Consider the following 20,225-nt stretch of genomic DNA (forward strand, 5'->3'; position numbering starts at 1 on the left):
ATGAAGATCAGCGTCCCTGCGGACTACCTGCCGGTGGCCAATGGAAAATTGCTGAGACAGAGCATCAATTTAAACAACACACTTAACTTTGGGTAAGAGATCTCTTTAGTTTTGTCTGCAAAGACTGAGAAATGAAGGAAATGTATCTGAAGGGCATTGCCACACACATAGCCCAACGGCTGTCATAGAGAGATTGATGCAAATGATAACTGCACAACAATAAGATCTGTGATTAATATTTACACATATAACATTTGAGATGACAAAACCAAAAATACTTTACAACGTCTTGATTTCTTCCTTCGTAAACGTGGGTAAACACGCTAAAAATAGGTGATAGACTCCTTTAATGTGCTATCTGTATTTTGGCAGTTCATGGTCCCAAAGAACAAAGAGCAGGCAATCCGGATGTTTGTGCACCTTGGAAAAGATCTGTTCAGCCAGGAGTTGTAAGGCCCCACCAACACAGGCCTGAAGTGGGATGTAAATCAGGCAGGGTAAAGGAGGCAAGCCCCCGCTGTGAATAAAACAGTTTGCATTCATCAAAAGGTTTACATACAGTGTTGCCAACTCCTCAGTAAGTAAAGTAGCTATTGGCTGTCCTAAAAGTCACCAATTTGCATAACTGTAAAAAGTGAGTAAAAAACACCCTAAATATGTTTAGAACAAATGAACTTTCTTCTGTTCATTCTTTTTTATTTTGCCATTGAAATAGGCCATCACTTTTTATGTACCCCATTGTTAATCCCCGTCATAACGGAGGCATTGTCAGTCCGTATACACAGGAGTTTCTCATTTTTAAAAGACATTTACATCCACATCCCACTATGCAAGCCAGGGCGGGATCAGCGGCGGCTTTGTGCATGTGTTACAGGTACCAGGATTGGTACCAAATAGCCAGATGATAAGTTTCTGTAAACAGGACACACAAATGACACAGAGCAATTTCACGTCTGTTCATCTCGCCTGCTCGTCAGAATGAGGAAACAGCATCGCGCCGTTGTAGTCTAACTCTACTGTCGTAACGCCTGCCCAAATCAAAGCAAAAAGCACCACCCTGCCCCCTGCTGGCCACAGGGTGGAATGCACACTCCATACACAGTGAAAGCACGTCAGTCCTTTATCAAATGATTATATTTCTACCATATACAATGCTCACTCTAAACTATATTGGCTTTACATAACCCAAAACACACCAATTCACATGTGAAAGCACATTGGTGGGTGTCACACACTCCCCGACAAAGTAAAAAAATGGCTCCTGACATTTCCAAAAATTCAAAAGTTCCAAACTAACATCAAAATACATATAACTCACAATTTCTCTCCACATCAGAAACTCCCTTTAAAATCCGTAAACAGGTGTAATGTATGGCATGTATGTTGGTGGCATGTACGCTGCAGGTTGGTATGTCAGTGGGAAATGGTATGGTGTACCCCATAATGGTAAGTAAGATGCACTGTATGCCCCGACTGTGTTAACTGTAGGGTTCGGTTGTAATGAAGGCTGGCCAAGTGTGTCATAGGTCAACATGTTCCTCGGCCTTCTTTCCCTAGCAGATCGCCTAATCTCTGTGTGTATGTTTGCTGGAGGTGGAGTCACTGGTCTCTCTTCGTGTCCATTTCCTGCTTCTGTTTGGACTGACCAAGGTAAGTGTGCATTTTCATGCGTTCTTTCTGTATGTCTTTCCTCGTCTCTTGCAGGTGCTGAAACTGGATCAGGTAAGTATTCATTCTCACCCAAGGTTTCATCTCTTACAGATCCTTGGGCTGATCCTCTCTGGATTGAACCAGGTCTTTCAGGCACTTGGACTGAACCTCTCTGTTGTGTTCTGCTCATTGGTATTCGTAGCCAATAGCCTCCAGTGCTCTGTTCATCCTCTGAATCGTCTGAGTTGTCACTCTTATCTGTCTGTTCCTCCAAATCACTGACTCTTGCCAGCCTTTTCCTCTGTCGTGTCTCAGGTGCTGACTTCTCCGGACAAAGAGGAGTTTCAACAGGTAGGTCGCTCACAGGTAACAACAGGTTGCGATGTAGAGTTCTCCTTTTCAGCTTATCTCCAGCCTCTGGATAGACAACGTACACAGGATTTTCAGATACCTGTTCCTTGACTATGTATATTGCCTTCTCCCAGTAGGATCTTAGCTTTCCGGGCCCTCCTCGCTCGTTGAGATTCCTTACCAGCACTCTGTCTCCGGGCTGCAGGACTGCTCCTTTCATCTTGTTGTCATAATAGGACTTGCCTCTAGCACTTGACTTCTTGCTGTTCTCATTTGCAATCTGATAAGCATCAGACATTCTCTTTGCCCACTTTTCTGCATATCCCTTGGGTGAGACTAAGTCTGTCTCCCCCATCCGGCCAAATAAAAGATCGATTGGCAGGCGTGGATGATGGCCGTAAAGCAAATAGTAGGGCGAGTAGCCAGTGGACTCGTGTCGGGTACAATTGTACGCATGTACAATTTGTGGGAGATGGTCCTTCCAGCGCTCTTTCTCCTTGTCTGCCAGCGTTCGCAACATCTGCAATAGGGTGCGGTTAAACCTCTCAGCTGGGTTGCCTTGTGGGTGGTATGGCGACGTTCTGGAATGACCAACCCCTGACAGCTTCTGAAGCGTCCGAAACAACTCGTTCTCAAACTCACGACCCTGATCGTGGTGCAGTTTCGATGGGTAACCAAACCTGGGTATGAAGTCATTATATATGCGCTCTGCCGCAGTCCGTCCGGATTTGTTCTTTGTAGCGTATGCTTGGGCAAATCGTGTGAAATGATCAACTACCACTAGAATGTATTGGTAGCCTCCTCTACTGGTCTCAAGATGCAAGTAGTCGACACATACCAGCTCTAGGGGGGAGCTAGTGGTTATACTACCCATGGGGGCACGCGTGTGGGTGACAGGTTTTTTTTGTTTTATACATGGGCACTTTCTTGTGACATAGTCCTCTATCTCTCTCTTCATGTAAGGCCAATAAAACCGTTCCCTAGCCAAGTGGATCACTCTCTCAGTTCCCACATGCCCCATCTCGTCGTGAAGATGTTTCAATGCCACATGCTTGTATTTTGCAGGCAGGACAAGCTGCTGTCTTTCATCAGTCCGTCTGTACAGGAGCCCATTTTCCAGGTGTAGTTTGTTCCACTCGTGTAAGAGTTTTCTGGTGAGTAGATTTGTTGCTTTCCGTGTCTCATCAGTAGGGACTGCGCTTGTCTCCTTGAGCCTCACGACCTCTCCGATGGTGGGGTCTTCTCCCTGTGCTCGAACAAGCTCATCGTGACTTATTGTTGGCAGGAGTGTACGCGGCTCTTGGCTTGTGTTAAGAGAAGCGATATGCAAGGCAGCGATCCAGGCAACATCCTTTCTCTGAGCTGCTTTGTTTCCCTCCCAGGTCGTACACACAACATCTTGGGATAGCTCCTCAGTGCAGGTTGTGATGTATTTCTCCATATCCAGCGGGATGCGAGACAATGTATCTGCATCTATGTTAACCTTCCCAGGCCGGTACTTCACATCAAATTGGAAATCACTGAGTTCTCCTACCCAACGATGTCCAACAGCATTTAGCTTTGCTGTGCTCATGATGTAGGTGAGGGGGTTGTTGTCTGTATAGATCGTGAAATGCGGGGCATAGTACAGGTAATCCCTGAAATTCTCGCACACTGCCCATTTCAAGGCAAGAAATTCCAGCTTCCCACTGTGTAGATTGTAATTTTTCTCAGCCGGTGTCAAAGTTCTCGATCCATAACCAATGGCCCTCAACTTCCCATCTTGCTGCTGGTAAAGGATAGCTCCGAGGCCCTGCTCTGATGCGTCAGTATGCAGTACGAACGGTAAGTTGAAGTCCGGGTATGCCAACACAGGTGGGCTTGTGAGCATGTCCACGAGTCGCTCTAGTGTTGCTTGATGTTCTTTCGACCATTCCACAGGGGCCCTAGAGGACAGTTGGGGTCCCTTGGATTTCCCTCTGTGTTTTGGAGTCCCTGTCATTCCATGTTTCACCTGCAGCAACTCGTAAAGAGGCTTTGCAATCCGTGAGAAATCCTGAATGTAGGATCGGTAGTAGCTTAGGAAACCAAGGACCCTTCTGATATCACCCATTGGTTTTGAGCAACAGCACCGCTTCCAGGTCTTTTGGGTCAATTTTCACTCCTTCCACAGATATCAGTCGTCCCACGTAACGGACCTCACGCTGGAAGAGTTCACATTTCTCGGGCCTTAGTTTTACTCCATGACGCTGAAGGGCCTGTAGGACCTTGCGGACTCCCTCAACATGCTCTTCAAAAGACCTTGCATAACAGAGGACGTCATCGAGATATGGAATGCAGTACTCGTCCCTAAGGGAGCCAAGCATCTCCTCCATACTCCTCTGAAAGGCTGCAGGCGCATTAGAAAGGCCAAAGGGAATACGCACCGACTCGTAGAGGCCCCAGGGCGTGATAAAAGCCGTGAGATGTCTGGATTTCTGGTCGATAAAACCCTGATGGTAGGCTTTTCCCTGGTCCAAGATGCTGAACCAGGAATAACCACCAAGGGTGTCAGTCAAGTCTTGGATCCTGGGTAGTGGATGTCGATCAGCAACAGTCTTTTGGTTTAACAGACGATAGTCTATGCAGAGGCGTAACGTTCCGTCTTTTTTTCGAACGCACACCATGGGGGCAGAGTAAGGAGACTTGGATTTCACTATCCATCCCTTTGCCAGAAGGTCCTGGACGTACTCCTTGACTTCCCTGAGTAGTGGCTTTGGCACAGAGGAGTATGCCCTCTGAACAGGAATATCATCTTTGAGATTGAGCGACATTTGCAGACTCGGAATACAGCCGATATCGTCACCATCTTGTGCGAAAGCTGCTGACTCCTCATATAACATTTTCTTTACTGCCTCTCGCTGTTCCTCTTCCAGGTGGCTGGTATTAACTGATGGGTGCCACAATGATGGGCTTTCACCAGTAGATGGAGCAGTGGCACTGTTGATTGTCACGTTCTGTTTTGAGTGGTCTTTTGAGTCCTGGTCAGGTGAGTAAGTTTCAACTACTTTAGCGATTGGTTGAATATTACCCAGAGCTGTCTTTCGTGGCAGGGTGATGTCATGTTTTGTATTGTTCCCTACTGGCACAGCCAAATATGGTCGCTTCTGGTTTTGGACTTCAAGCAAGCCTTCACCCACATCTAGCTGTTCTAATGATACGCTGTCTTCATCTGGTTCAAACAAGACAAGGCGGTCAGATGGATCCATGTTGGATGGAACTCTGCACTTTATCCAGGCGACCTGGCCAGCGGGAATGACAATGTCATGTTGGCCTACTCTCAGGCGTCCATGCTGTATGCTGGGCTTTGTGGTGGACATGCAGCTCACTATAGCCTCGGCTTTGTCGGTTGGGATTGAGATGGCCCCACTGAACTAGCCATAGCATCACTGGTGTTTTCAACTACTGGAACAGTTTGGTTTGTATTCACTGCAGTTGTATTGTCTGTGTCACTAAAGTGAGTTGACCTAGCTGAACTAGTTGGAGCATGAGTAGTGTCAGTGGGTTGGTCATTAGTGACTGTGTCATGAACATTGGCATCATCATTAACAGTTATGTCAAATACTACCCCGTCCTGACACTTAACAACATTATCAACAGTGTCCTTCAACATCAACAAATCCACCATACCTTTGTCCTCTAACTCAAGAAGACGCTGACTGTTCATGAAAGAGCTGATGTGTTCGAAGCAACCCTCGAGATCTCCCTCTTCTGGCACAGACTGGTCCTTGTCTGGCTCTGGACCCACCATTTTGGCAATTTGAAAGAGTTCATCCGCTGACAAAGTGAGTAGGCTCTTCCTAATGTCCCACACTAGGCTCTTCCTCTCACTGTCTGACATCATAGCTCTTTTCTTTACCCTCACGTGCGGTTCCACAGTCCAACAACTTCGTCTCTGCTTCAGTTCACCAGTCTACGCCCACATCCGTCTCTTTGCTCCCACAGCTTTTCATGGATTGCAGCATCAGCTCAGCTCTGGTCCCAAATTTCATCTTTCACTGGATCAGCTGCCAGCCTTCCGGTGGTGCCGATCCCGGACGAGCCCCCAAAAATCTGTTACAGGTACCAGGATTGGTACCAAATAGCCAGATGATAAGTTTCTGTAAACAGGACACACAAATGACACAGGGCAATTTCACGTCTGTTCATCTCGCCTGCTCGTCAGAATTGAGGATTTATTTACCAAAAAACACAAGGTGCAAAACATATGGTAAACACATTTTAACAGTCTTAGACAATATTACACGAAATGTTCACTGAGCCACAAACAATACTTTCGCGCCATTTTCGCTAACACAGCACAACGGACAATCAAGCTAGACACCCACACAAACACATATATATTCAGACATCCATCTCCTAGCTACCTAGCCGCTAACAATAGGCTTATCTAAACCGACTCATTCAGTATTCAATTCTTCCTCACCCACCTGTAAACAGGACACACAAATGACACAGGGCAATTTCACGTCTGTTCATCTCGCCTGCTCGTCAGAATGAGGAAACAGCATCGCGCCGTTGTAGTCTAACTCTACTGCCGTAACGCCTGCCCAAATCAAAGCAAAAAGCACCACCCTGCCCCCTGCTGGCCACAGGGTGGAATGCACACTCCATACACAGTGAAAGCACGTCAGTCCTTTATCAAATGATTATATTTCTACCATATACAATGCTCACTCTAAACTATATTGGCTTTACATAACCCAAAACACACCAATTCACATGTGAAAGCACATTGGTGGGTGTCACACATGCGCGATTCATTTGCAGTCTGGACGCGGAGAGTGTGCGTCTCCTCTCTGCTCTGACTGCAGCTGGGACTGCTCCGTGAGGTTACTGTGAGACTGATCGCCTGTGAGTGGTTTGGGACGGCGGAGGGGCTCACGGCAGCACCCGCTGCTCGTTGAGGACAGTGACTGCAGAACGACACGTGCTTTCACGTCAGAATCTCCAAAACACCAGAAAAGTCGCTAGATTTGTCGCTAGTAGCTTTTGACAAAAAAAAAAGTCGCCAAGAGGATCTGGAAAGTCGCCAGATTTAGCTAGAAAGTCGCAAAGTTGGCAACACTGGTTTAAGTGAGGACCGTATGTTTTCGTGAATTTACACACTACCATTCATTTATGCTGTTCCGCCTCCCCTCGTTTTCCCTGATAGATCCATAAAGGCGCTCTGCTCTGAGAAGTGGGACGCCCAGCAGCTGTAGTGTACTATCCGGACTGGCTTTCAAGCCAGGTTACAGTGAAGTATGGGGCAGAAGATCGGGAGAAGTCTGCTTGCTTTGTGAGAAGCAGCAGTTTTAAATCTCCTCCCCATATGGCTGTTTAACATATATCTTTGTTTTCATTTTCTATTTCAGGGCAAGACCACAGGTTCAAACAATCACATCCTGGAAAGCTCCTATCATCTGGGAAGGGATGTTTGACCCCAATCTTTTCGACCAAAAACACATCCAAAGCCAGTCATCTGTGGCCCTCACCGTGTTTGCTGTGGGAAGGTATGTTTCTCCTGTGATCGTGAAAATACCAGCACTTCTACACTAGCATTTGAGTCCGAATCTCGTAGCACTTGGTACGAGATTCGTAGCACTCCACTTATTACAAACCTGAGTGGAGATAAAGAAACCCTGAATCCACATGAACAAGATACAGCTAGGTCAGTTGGGACTGAATAACAAACTGTAAAGGAAGGAAGGAAACAGTGTGAGAAGACACTGTATTGTGTGGCATTAAGCCTTACTAAACATGGATGGTAGTAGAGGTGCGATGCATGATAATTTTTTTTAAACGTTTTACTTCACATTCAATACGTCATGCCACTTTTTTCCCTTTTTTTCCACAACATTGTTGTCTGACAATAGTGCATTTCAATACGAAACCATCATGGAAATGTAACACACATGACAGCAAACCTGCAGAAATAGAGGGATGGAGGACAACTGAGGTTGAGTTCAAGCTCAAAGTAATGACCGTAGTGTTGAAATAAAAGATCAGCAAACGTGAGCACATATAACAGTTGTCTCAAAAAATGTATGTTATCTTACGAAAAAAAAAATGTGTGCGTTTTCCTACTACAGCTAGCAACACATGTTACATGCATACAGTCTTCAAAATAAATGTCCGTCTTCACGGGAAACAACGTAGTTAGGTTTAGGTTGAACAACTACTGAGTTAGGTTTAGGAAAATATCGTCGTTCGGGTTAAAGTAACTAAGGAAGTGCCATTACTGAAGTACGCAAGCTACGTGACAAATAAATTCGGACACCCGAGAATTACGGCGCATCATTTACGAATTATGTACGAAGTCCGAATGGTGGATGAGAACAGCCTGAATATTGACATAAAAAACATAACCGTGTATTCTGGCAATTTTTTGTCATGTTTTTCTAATCATAATAATTGTTTATCTCTCCGTCTCTACCTAAGGTACCTAGATGCCTACCTCGGAACTTTCATTACCTCTGCAGAAAAACATTTTATGTTGGGATTAAAAGTGACATATTACGTGTTCACGGATCAAGCAGATAAGGTGCCGGTCATCGAGCTTGGTCCTCGGCGAAGCCTGAAGGTTATCCAGGTGGAAAAGCACTCCAGGTGGCAGGACATCTCTATGATGCGCATGAAAACTATATCAGAGGCCATAGAATCAGAGATTCGTCCCCACTGCAATTATGTCTTCTGCTTTGATGTGGATCAGGAGTTTAAGGGAAGATTTGGCTCAGAGGCTCTGGGGGATTCTGTGGCTTTACTACACGCGTGGTATTACAAACTTCCAAAGGATAAGTTCACCTATGACAGAAACCCCAAATCCAAAGCATATATGGAAACCGGAGATTACTACTACCATGCTGCTATCTTTGGAGGCTTGTGTGAAAATGTGAAGGATTTGGCAGATTACTGCTTTCTGAGTATCATGGAGGACAAACTAAACAATGTGGAGGCTTTGTGGCATGATGAGAGTCATCTAAACAAGTACTTTTGGCTTCACAAACCAAGCAGGCTGGTCTCACCCGAGTACTGCTGGGACCCGGTTATCATTGAGAAAAGGGACATAAACGTCACCCGCCTAATATGGGCTCCAAAACATTATGACACACTTCGTACTCGGTAGAGTGGCGAGAAGAAACAACTTTCCTGAAAATCCAACTCATGTAAATATGAATGGTTGTTTTTGTGTATAAGAATGTGTAACAAGGATTATGCTGACAAAAGACATGTCAAATTTTAGTTATTAAATATTTTAAAGATGTCTTCAGTAAATGTTTTTAAGCAAAATAATTGTACCTGTAAATTCAGATTTGTTCATATGTAATGTTGTTCAAATATATATTAAACCAAGTGATGTATCATGTTTTATATCTATCTGAGCAATACTACTATCTACTACCACCTGGGCAGTTCCTCTGGTTGAGAAAAAGAAATACGGTTGTATAGAAGTTTATGAGAACATTTTTTCAAGTCTTCTTCAATGCAGCATGATGTTCATTTAGTCAATTATGGTCCCGTTTACAGTAAAAAAGACGACAGAAGAGGGTATGGCTATCTTGTGAGTGACATTGCTACCACGGCGTTGTCTGGTCTGGGAGTTGTCCATGTTTCGACTTTAACCCTTTCACAGTACGTTTTTAGTTCATGAAAGGTAATTGTGTAAATTGGTTTGCCTGAAAATATCTTATTCAGCATTCAGTTGTACTTCACTCCACCCTCTCATGTCACTTCTGGTACCAAAAAAACAAATTGGTGAAAACAAAAAACCAAGATGGCAAACTCGAGGCTTCAAACCGTAGTCCAAAAACCAATGAAAAAAGTCATGTCCCTCCATCAACTTCCTATATACAGTACATAGGGATATAGACTGCTCATTCTAAGTGCAGTCTATAGAGTCGGGTTAGAGCCGGGTTAGAGTCCCGAGACGGGGTTGGAGTCCCGCGTCTAGACGGGGTTGGAGTCCCGCGTCTAGACGGGGTTAGAGTCCCGCGTCCAATTGTCCGGGTTAGAGTCCCGAGGCGGGGTTGGAGTCCCACGCTAAATAAGACCTCAGGGAGGCCGGGTTAGAGTGTTTCAATGACTGTTTTTATTGTTTCAATGTATGTTCTTAATTGTTTTTTAAATCTCTTTTGCCTTATGTTTTGATGCTTTTAATGGTTTTATGTGAAGCACTTTGAATTACCTTGTTGTTGAAATGTGCTATACAAATATACTTGCCTTGCCTTGCCTTGGTACAGGCCATTGAATCTGTTGGGAAAAAAAAAAAATCGAAATTACTAATTAGTATGCGTTTAAATGATTAAGGAATGTTATACATTTAACATAAGAATAAGAATGATAATAAACTTGTGAGCATCAATACCTACGCAGGGCTGATTTGCGACCATGATTTACGAGAAAGTGACCTTTGTACTAGAACGAATTGTTAAAGTGTCCAGATACGTAGACGCCTGTGTGAAACGCAAAATGTGTGTGTGTTACCCTGTGCCAGCCCACTGCATGTTGTTTACTTAGTATAAATACCAGAGACTCGGAGACAGATCTTCGAGCGGTCTTGATGTACATTCTGTATGTGAATCAACTCTGTCTCCTTCTTTGCAAAGAATGAATGTCCTGTGATTAATGATTTTTACACCAGTCTCGAGTGAATTTTTCTAACAGAATCAGAGTGGTATGCCATTCATATCAGTGATATATATATATATATTATCCTCATGAGTTCAGTTAAGCCGGTCATTAAAGATTTTATGACTTTGTTTTCTTCTAAACATGCAGTACATTGTGAGTTTTGTGATGTAATACAAATGTCCCTTTATTATTTGTCTTGAGAACATGTATTAAACTGCAAAAAATATGTATTGAATGTCTATTGTAATTATTTTATTTGTTGGGAATTAAATACAAAAGTATTGGGTTGTATTACCCTTTGTAAATAAATGGTAATATTCTGGTATATTCCGTAAAATCACCGTAAAACACAGTTATCCTACTATCACATAATGTAATCCAGTATACGGTAAGATACCGTAAAAGTAAATTACGGTTGCTTGACCGTAAAAAAATGTAAATTACTGGTGTCCCTGCTGCCAGTAAGTTAACATCATTTTACAGTGAAATTGTTTAGAGTGCACACAGTCTAGGTATTTAAAACCTGTATTGGTTTTAAATGTAAGTATTTAAAAACAAACCTGTCATGATCGTATATGGGACGGCAGGAAATTCCATTACATAACTTATTTTCTTAAAAGCATTATGATAATATTGCCTGTATTAGTGGGTGTTTGCAATGCATCTTAGAGATAGCCATTGTTTCAAAGTGGAGGCTAGTGGTCGTAAAAAGGATAAGGATGTTTATTGTCATTGTAAAAACATACAACGAAATTGAGTTGGCGACTCATCAGTCAGTACAGCACCTCCAAATCTGAGGCCATGGTGCTCTGCCGGAAACCGGTGGATTGCTCCCTCCAGGTGGGGACGGAGTGCCTACCTCAAGCGAAGGAGTTCAAGTATCTCGGGGTCTTGTTCACGAGTGAGGGTAAGATGGAGCGGGAGATCGACAGGCGGATCGGTGCGGCTGCAGCAGTAAAGCAGGCGCTGCAGCGGACCGTCTTGGTGAAGAGGGAGCTGAGCCGGAAGGCTAAGCTCTCAATTTACTGGTCGGTCTATGTTCCTACCCTCACCTATGGTCACCAACTCTGGGTCGTGACCGAAAGGACAAGGTCGCGGCTACAAGTGTCCAAAATGAGTTTCCTCCGTAGGGTGGCCGGGCTCAGCCTTAGAGATAGGGTAAGGAGCTCGGTCATCAGGAGGGAGCTTGGAGTCGAGCCGCTACTCCTTCGCGTCGAAAGGAGTCAGCTGAGGTGGTTCGGGCATCTAATTAGGATGCCTCCTGGACGCCTCCCACTGGAGGTTTTCCAGGCACGTCCAACTGGGAAGAGACGCCGGGGAAGACGCAGAACACGCTGGAGGGACGCTGGGGGGGACCCATAGAGACAGCAGGCCCTGGGCGGAGAATGGGCCCTTGCAGGTAAATCAGATAATCACCTCGGAAATATCCTTGTGTTAAAAAAACAACAACCTTTCGTTACATTGAAGCGCTACCATTTGCTATAAACCTTTGAAAAAGAAAACATATCTTTATCATGTTTTTTGGGGGGGGCTTTGTTTTGGTAAAATTGTCAGTCACAATCTAAAACAAAATAATATACTTATTACAAACCTATATTAAGCAAAGCTTATTAAAAATATTATAAAAAACTTTTCATGAAATGAATAACTAGTTACTCCTGTGCTCTGGGGCCCGTCGTAACTATGTTCCGCCACTGACTTACTTTAATTAGTGCCCAAACTACAGATGACTTCTTTCTTTCTTCAGCGTTTGAGGAAGTGGCGACCAAGTGTTTTCATTTATGAATGCACTGCTGGAATGCATTGCATGTAATCCTCTCACAACCTGACATTTTCTCAGAAACCTCTCTATCAGATAGAGAGGAACCTCTTTATCTGATAGAGAGGAACCTCTCTATCTGATTGAAACCTCAAGAGAGGAACCTCTCTATCTGATTGAAACCTCTAGAGAGGAACCTCTCTATCTGAACTGCTGTATACATGGCGTGCATGTCTAAAAAAAACCTGCCTGGAAAATGTTTCTCGCGACGCGTCTCAATGTGATTGGTCCCTAAGGAGACAGGGCTGCACATCAAAATACAACTATTAAAGTAATGGAGGCAAAGTCTGTAACAGGCAGATTCATGTGTTGCCTATAATGTGGTTCCTCTCCCACTGAGTGTAATCCTGGGTTTTGCAGAAACTTTAATATTGAAGTTGCGTTTGTTGCCCACACATGTCTGTGTGAAGGATTTTGTCCTTTCAGTTTAATAACATCACAAAAGCAGGATGGATTTGTTTGTTTCACAACTGAGAAATGTGCTGCTTGTAGTTTCTGCGTTCAGTTCAGTGTGATTTTGTGTAAATGGCTGAATGTGTCAGAGTGTTTTCTTTCTTGTTTTTTTTTTGAAGACTTACAAATCTAATAGTTAATTCTAGAATCTGGCTTTTCTTGTGAGGCAATTCAGTGTTTTGCGAAAGGCGTCCTGTTCACAATGCAGTCAGCCGTGATCAGTAGTGACTGTGAATATTTACGCCCCTGGGGTAATAACTGTTCTGCTTGATGCTGGTAAATAGTGTAGAAAGATCGTAGAAAAGTATAAAAGTATAACGATTATAACCTGTAACCCTTTTGATTTCAAAGTATAACCAGCACAACATATAGCATGTTTAGACCTTTTATAACCATCATAATATAACTTGTTTTATTTTATGATAGATGTGATTCAACATATAAACAGTTTAGAGTTAGACACGTTGTGTAACATAGTCACTTGAGCCTTATACAGTGCTTCTGGTTCGAACAGGATCAAACCAGTTTCAACCAGTACATTCTGTGTCAGCTCTAGAGAGAGGAGGACTCATGTGTGAGTGGCACATGAAATGAAGGAGGTGCCAGCCTTAGATCAGCATAAAAAGAAGCAGAAAACTGTGAGATTTGGGCTTCTCCCCCACCCAGAGAATGGGATAGACTTCTTACCCACTCTAAAGGGAACGGAAGACCCTTTAAGGGTCTTACCCCCTCAGAGATGGCTAAAATAAGACCCTTTTAGTTACCCAAAATAAGACCCTTTTTCTGTCTTACTCACTTAGAGGACAGAAGACCCTTTTGCTATCAGAGGACAGCATAAAAAGGAAAGATAGACCCTCCATAAAAGTAGGAATGTCAGAGAGCTGACTGAGAGCCTGCACTGACAGGAGGAGAGCAGAACAGCAGAGAGAAGAAAAAAGGGGGGGCTTCTCCCCCAACTAGTGGACCTCATAGCAAAATCAGTGAAAGCTGATAAAGAAGAGAGCTTATTAAAATAGGAGTGTTAAAATTTGTTATTGTAGCCACTGTAACTGTTTCATTGAATTGAAATTGTTGTTTGTGAATCTTGTGTGAAAAACTTCAATAAAAACACAGCCTTACATTTTGTAAGTGTCTGAAGCAAAACAAAGTACTCTGGTCCTTTAGAACAATGTAACCCTCTTCCCCTGTCCGTTAACGGTGCGATAAGATGTGACGACCGAAACATGCAGAGGAGCTTCAGGTAAGTTCCCTGGGTGAAGACTTTGCAGTGTTAGTCATAAAATGGTGAGAATGTTCACAATAGGCAATAGTAAAGTATAGACGATGTATATAACTATTACATACAGGGTGTTAGGGTTACATCCCATTGAGAGCGCCTACGGCATTAGCCGTAAAAGACTTTCAAGAAGACAATTAATTCCGAAATCCTAACTATTTAGCTACGGGGTGAGATAAAAGGCCGAAGGTATTGTTCCAACACCTCAAGGAGGAACGCATATCCTCGCAGGTGGGACAGCCGACGGAGTAACCACCGTGTTAGGTGCGAAAGACTTCCCCGCCTAGAAACGGGGCAGGAGCCGCTCACGCTACAATAGACATTGATATAAACTATATTTAATTACGATGGACTTTTTCATTTTCCCCCTCCTCATTCAACAGCAGAGCAACAGCAAGAGCTCGATGTCTACATTGGATACATTTTCCCCCCATTATTTACATTTGATCGGCTGGTTGCGCACGAACCCCACAGCTATTTTGCCTGTTGCAATGTTTTCTCAGTGTGATCGGAGCCTAAAGAAGTACCTTTGTTGCCTAAAGCTGGCAAAGTAGTTTGTAGCATTTTTTGTTTCGTTTCCATTTACAACGTTAACCAGGCGTATCAAACAGCTTAGGCCAATTGATGACTGTTACGCCTACTGACTTAACTCTGCCCTCTTAGAAGAGAGCTGTTTCTCTGTGTTTCAGGTATGAACCCTGCCTTCGCCCAAAATCCACACACTCGTTTCAGTCCCAGATGAAACAACTTAAACTTTGTTCCAAATCTGAGTCTTTAATGAGACAGGAGCCAAAATGGACAATGTCAGACATGTCGGGCTGCTGCAATGGACAGAATGAGAAAAATAATGTGTTGGTTTTTTTCGGTCAAGCCAGCTTCCAATTTAAAAAAACACAGTCAAGACAACCCCCACGTTGTTTTGAAGAAATAATGAATTCAACCAAATATTGTATTGTACTGTATTTCAGCTAAAAAAATGGACTTCCAATGGTGTGAATACTTGGTCAAACGTATCAATAAAGAATACATTTCCAATGAGCCATTTGATTTCAAAATGATACATTGTGCACATCCTCTCAAATTTCGAAACTTCAAGATGCCATTAGGTGAGTAATTTTACTTGGCATCGATAGCATTTAAAATCTCATATGAGCTATCTTCCCTCTAAATTCAGGTTAGAATTACGAAGAAACAGCCAATCGTCAAAGATTAATTTCACTTCAAAATGAGAGCAGACAACCCCGGAGTGTCAGAGAATATCAGGAGATTCTGATCTAGAATTTCCTAATTAAAGCCCTTTCTGATTAACTGGCTTATTGAACATTGCTCTAATTTTTGGAACATTGCTCTTATTTTGAAGTCACTTCTTACACTCTCTAACCGTAATGCCTAGTATATAAACATACCGTGAAACAACGTGGGGGTTGTCTTGACCTTGTTTTTGAAAATTGAGGCTGACTTGACCGCAGTTAACAATACTTCAACAATTCATTTTTATGAGTTAGATTAAAGGGAAGTCAATGAGGAAGCTAGAGTTATGACCTTACATTACCTTACAGTTCCAACCTGAGCCTTTTCAAAGGAGCCCCTCCCTTTTTAATCACCTCCCTGATACAAGCTGTAGAACCCAGAGCGAGATCTGTGCCATCACACTTCACCCTATTGGTTTAGAGTGACAGTTGGTAAGGAATGCTTTTCCTGGTTTAACTGCAGCGTAGAATGGCAGTATGTTTGATTTGTATTTAAGGTATCCTTTTACTCACCAGCCAGCAGATACCTTCACCTCCTGCAAGAGTTTGTTTGCAAGAAAAATGAAGCGGAAGATTTTCTCAGTTGTAAGGTATGTGTCTCATGTTTCAATTTGCTTTTATTATCTGGTGATGGAATTATTTCCAATTAATAAACAAATATTAAATATTTGTACATTTCATTACAACGACTGACAATAAAACATTAATTATTAATTAAAGGATCGGTTTCCCTTGTAAGGCCTGAGGATTATTCAGAGCGACCGGGGACATCGTTTCTGGACATACGGTGTTTTTCCTAATTTAACTTTTAAATTTGCTGCATCCATCAAAATTATTTTTTCCTCAGTTTTTTTTTTTTTTAATTGGGAAAATTGGATAAGGAGATAATAAAAACTGTAGAATAGCCCTCCCACAACACATAGAAGGTATGTACAATAAAGTACGAGTTTTAAGGTAAATATTTTTTAGTAACATCAAAGACCAGAGTTTCTCACAAGACTTAACATTACTTTCACCATGTTCTTCAGCACTTGTTCTTTTTTTATTTTTTTGCTTTTGCATTGTTTTAGTGGCCTCAAGGCAAGGAGTGGCGCAATCTCCTGCTGTTTTTTGTTGCTTGTTGTCAGCGTGACTTTATTTTTGAGGTGAGTAAAATAGTCATCATTATTGCTCTTAAAGACCTATATGAGCACATATTCCAGCCTATTTGATTAATTTTCAAGAGTCACTAAAAAGGATTTCCTTCTAGTCTCATGAAGATCATCGTCCCTGCAGACTACCTGCCGGTGGCCAATGGAAAATTGCTGAGACAGAGCATCAATTTAGACAACACACTTAACTTTGGGTAAGAGATCTCTTTAGTTTTGTCTGCAAAGACTGAGAAATGAAGGAAATGTATCTGAAGGGCATTGCCACACACATAGCCCAACGGCTGTCATAGAGAGATTGATGCAAATGATAACTGCACAACAATAAGATCTGTGATTAATATTTACACATATAACATTTGAGATGACAAAACCAAAAATACTTTACAACGTCTTGATTTCTTCCTTCGTAAACGTGGGTAAACACGCTAAAATAGGTGATAGACTCCTTTAATGTGCTATCTGTATTTTGGCAGTTTTGCTATCAGTTATATTTGGCAGTGGTCCCAAAGAACAAAGAGCAGGTAATCCGGATGTTTGTGCACCTTGAAAAAGATCTGTTCAGCCAGGAGTTGTAAGGCCCCACCAACACAGGCCTGAAGTGGGATGTAAATCAGGCAGGGTAAAGGAGGCAAGCCCCCGCTGTGAATAAAACAGTTTGCATTTATCAAAAGGTTTACATACAGTGTTGCCAACTCCTCAGTAAGTAAAGTAGCTATTGGCTGTCCTAAAAGTCACCAATTTGCATAACTGTAAAAAGTGAGTAAAAAAACACCCTAAATATGTTTAGAACAAATGAACTTTCTTCTGTTCATTCTTTTTTATTTTGCCATTGAAATAGGCCATCACTTTTTATGTACCCCATTGTTAATCCCCGTCATAACGGAGGCATTGTCAGTCCGTATACACAGGAGTTTCTCATTTTTAAAAGACATTTACATCCACATCCCACTATGCAAGCCAGGGCGGGATCAGCGGCGGCTTTGCGCATGCGCGATTCATTTGCAGTCTGGACGCGGAGAGTGTGCGTCTCCTCTCTGCTCTGACTGCAGCTGGGACTGCTCCGCGAGGTTACTGTGAGACTGATCGCCTGTGAGTGGTTTGGGACGGCGGAGGGGCTCACGGCAGCACCCGCTGCTCGTTGAGGACAGTGACTGCAGAACAACACGTGCTTTCACGTCAGAATCTCCAAAACACCAGAAAAGTCGCTATATTTGTCGCTAGTAGCTTTTGACAAAAAAAAAAAGTCGCCAAGAGGATCTGGAAAGTCGCCAGATTTAGCTAGAAAGTCGCAAAGTTGGCAACACTGGTTTAAGTTAGGACCGTATGTTTTCGTGAATTTACACACTACCATTCATTTATGCTGTTCCGCCTCCCCTCGTTTTCCCTGATAGATCCATAAAGGCGCTCTGCTCTGAGAAGTGGGACGCCCAGCAGCTGTAGTGTACTTTCCGGACTGGCTTTCAAGATCCTTCTGGGCAGAAGATCAGGAGAAGTCTGCTTGCTTTGTGAGAAGCAGCAGTTTGAAATCTCCTCCCCATATGGCTGTTTAACATATATCTTTGTTTTCATTTTATATTTCAGGGCAAGACCACAGGTTCAAACAATCACATCCTGGAAAGCTCCTATCATCTGGGAAGGGATGTTTGACCCCAATCTTTTCGACCAAAAACACATCCAAAGCCAGTCATCTGTGGCCCTCACCGTGTTCGCTGTGGGAAAGTATGTTTCTCCTGTGATCGTGAAAATACCAGCACTTCTACACTAGCATTTGAGTCCGAATCTCGTAGCACTTGGTATTATGAACACTTATTACAAACCTGAGTGGAGATAAAGAAATCCTGAATCCACATGAACAAGATACAGCTAGGTCAGTTGGGACTGAATAACAAACTGTAAAGAAAAGAAGGAAACAGTGTGAGAAGACACTGTATTGTGTGGCATTAAGCCTTACTAAACATGGATGGTAGTAGAGGTGTGATGCTTGATTTTTTTTTTTTAACGTTTTACTTCACATTCAATTCGTCATTTCCCTTTTTTTCCACAACATTGTTGTCTAACAATAGTGCATTTCAATACGAAAACCATCATGGAAATGTAACACACATGACAGCAAACCTGCAGAAATAGAGGGATGGAGGACAACTGAGGTTGAGTTCAAGCTCAAAGTAATGACCGTAGTGTTGAAATAAAAGATCAGCAAACGTGAGCACATATAACAGTTGTCTCAAAAAATGTATGTTATCTTACGAAAAAAAAAATGTGCGTTTTCCAACTAAAGCTAGCAACACATGTTACATGCATACAGTCTTCAAAATAAACGTCCGTCTTCACGGGAAACAACGTAGTTAGGTTTAGGCAGAACAACGACTGAGTTAGGTTTAGGAAAATATCATCGTTCGGGTTAAAGTAACTAAGGAAGTGCCATTACTGAAGTACGCAAGCTACGTGACAAATAAATTCGGACACCCGAGAATTACGGCGCATCATTTACGAATTATGTACGAAGTCCGAATGGTGGATGAGAACAGCCTGAATATTGACATAGAAAACATAACCGTGTATTCTGGTAATTTTTTGTTATGTTTTTCTAATCATAATAATTGTTTATCTCTCCGTCTCTACCTAAGGTACCTAGATGCCTACCTCGGAACTTTCATTACCTCTGCAGAAAAACATTTTATGTTGGGATTAAAAGTGACATATTACGTGTTCACGGATCAAGCAGATAAGGTGCCGGTCATCGAGCTTGGTCCTCGGCGAAGCCTGAAGGTTATCCAGGTGGAAAAGCACTCCAGGTGGCAGGACATCTCTATGATGCGCATGAAAACTATATCAGAGGCCATAGAATCAGAGATTCGTCCCCACTGCAATTATGTCTTCTGCTTTGATGTGGATCAGGAGTTTAAGGGAAGATTTGGCTCAGAGGCTCTGGGGGATTCTGTGGCTTTACTACATGCGGGGTATTTTAATGTTCCAAAGGATAAGTTCCCCTATGACAGAAACCCCAAATCCAAAGCATATATGGAAACCGGAGATTACTACTACCATGCTGCTATCTTTGGAGGCTTGTGTGAAAATGTGAAGGATTTGGCAGATTACTGCTTTCTGGGTATCATGGAGGACAAACTAAACAATGTGGAGGCTTTGTGGCATGATGAGAGTCATCTAAACAAGTACTTTTGGCTTCACAAACCAAACAGGCTGGTCTCACCCGAGTACTGCTGGAACCCGGGTATGAATGACGAAAGGGACATAAAAGTCATCCGCCTAATATGGGCTCCAAAACATTATGACACACTTCGTACTCGGTAGAGTGGCGAGAAGAAACAACTTCCTTTCTGCCTTTTTCTGAAAATCCAACTCATGTAAATATGAATGGTTGTTTTTGTGTATAAGAATGTGTAACAAGGATTATGCTGACAAAAGACATGTCAAATTTTAGTTATTAAATATTTTAAAGATGTCTTCAGTAAATGTTTTTAAGCAAAATAATTGTACCTGTAAATTCAGATTTGTTCATATGTAATGTTGTTCAAATATATATTAAACCAAGTGATGTATCATGTTTTATATCTATCTGAGCAATACTACTATCTACTACCACCTGGGCAGTTCCTCTGGTTGAGAAAAAGAAATACGGTTGT

The 20,225-nt window shown here is 42.6% G+C and overlaps 2 protein-coding genes across 2 annotated transcripts; both read left to right on the forward strand.

Moving 5' to 3' along the window:
• Positions 1-9,127, forward strand: LOC142934124 (N-acetyllactosaminide alpha-1,3-galactosyltransferase-like). The gene is made up of 3 exons (XM_076078544.1): positions 1-92; positions 7,377-7,514; positions 8,443-9,127. The coding sequence occupies exons 1-3, from the start codon at positions 1-3 to the stop codon at positions 9,125-9,127; spliced, it is 915 nt and encodes a 304-aa protein (XP_075934659.1).
• Positions 9,128-14,127: 5,000 nt separating this feature from the next.
• Positions 14,128-19,893, forward strand: LOC142934125 (N-acetyllactosaminide alpha-1,3-galactosyltransferase-like). Its single transcript, XM_076078545.1, has 5 exons — positions 14,128-14,144; positions 16,501-16,575; positions 16,680-16,775; positions 18,163-18,300; positions 19,209-19,893. Exons 1-5 carry the CDS (start codon positions 14,128-14,130, stop codon positions 19,891-19,893), a joined length of 1,011 nt encoding a protein of 336 aa, XP_075934660.1.
• Positions 19,894-20,225: the final 332 nt, after the last annotated feature.

The sequence above is a fragment of the Anarhichas minor genome, unplaced genomic scaffold, assembly GCF_050575085.1.
Source record: "Anarhichas minor isolate MPS153535 unplaced genomic scaffold, ASM5057508v1 ptg000067l, whole genome shotgun sequence".
In the NCBI taxonomy this organism is placed as follows: domain Eukaryota; kingdom Metazoa; phylum Chordata; class Actinopteri; order Perciformes; family Anarhichadidae; genus Anarhichas; species Anarhichas minor.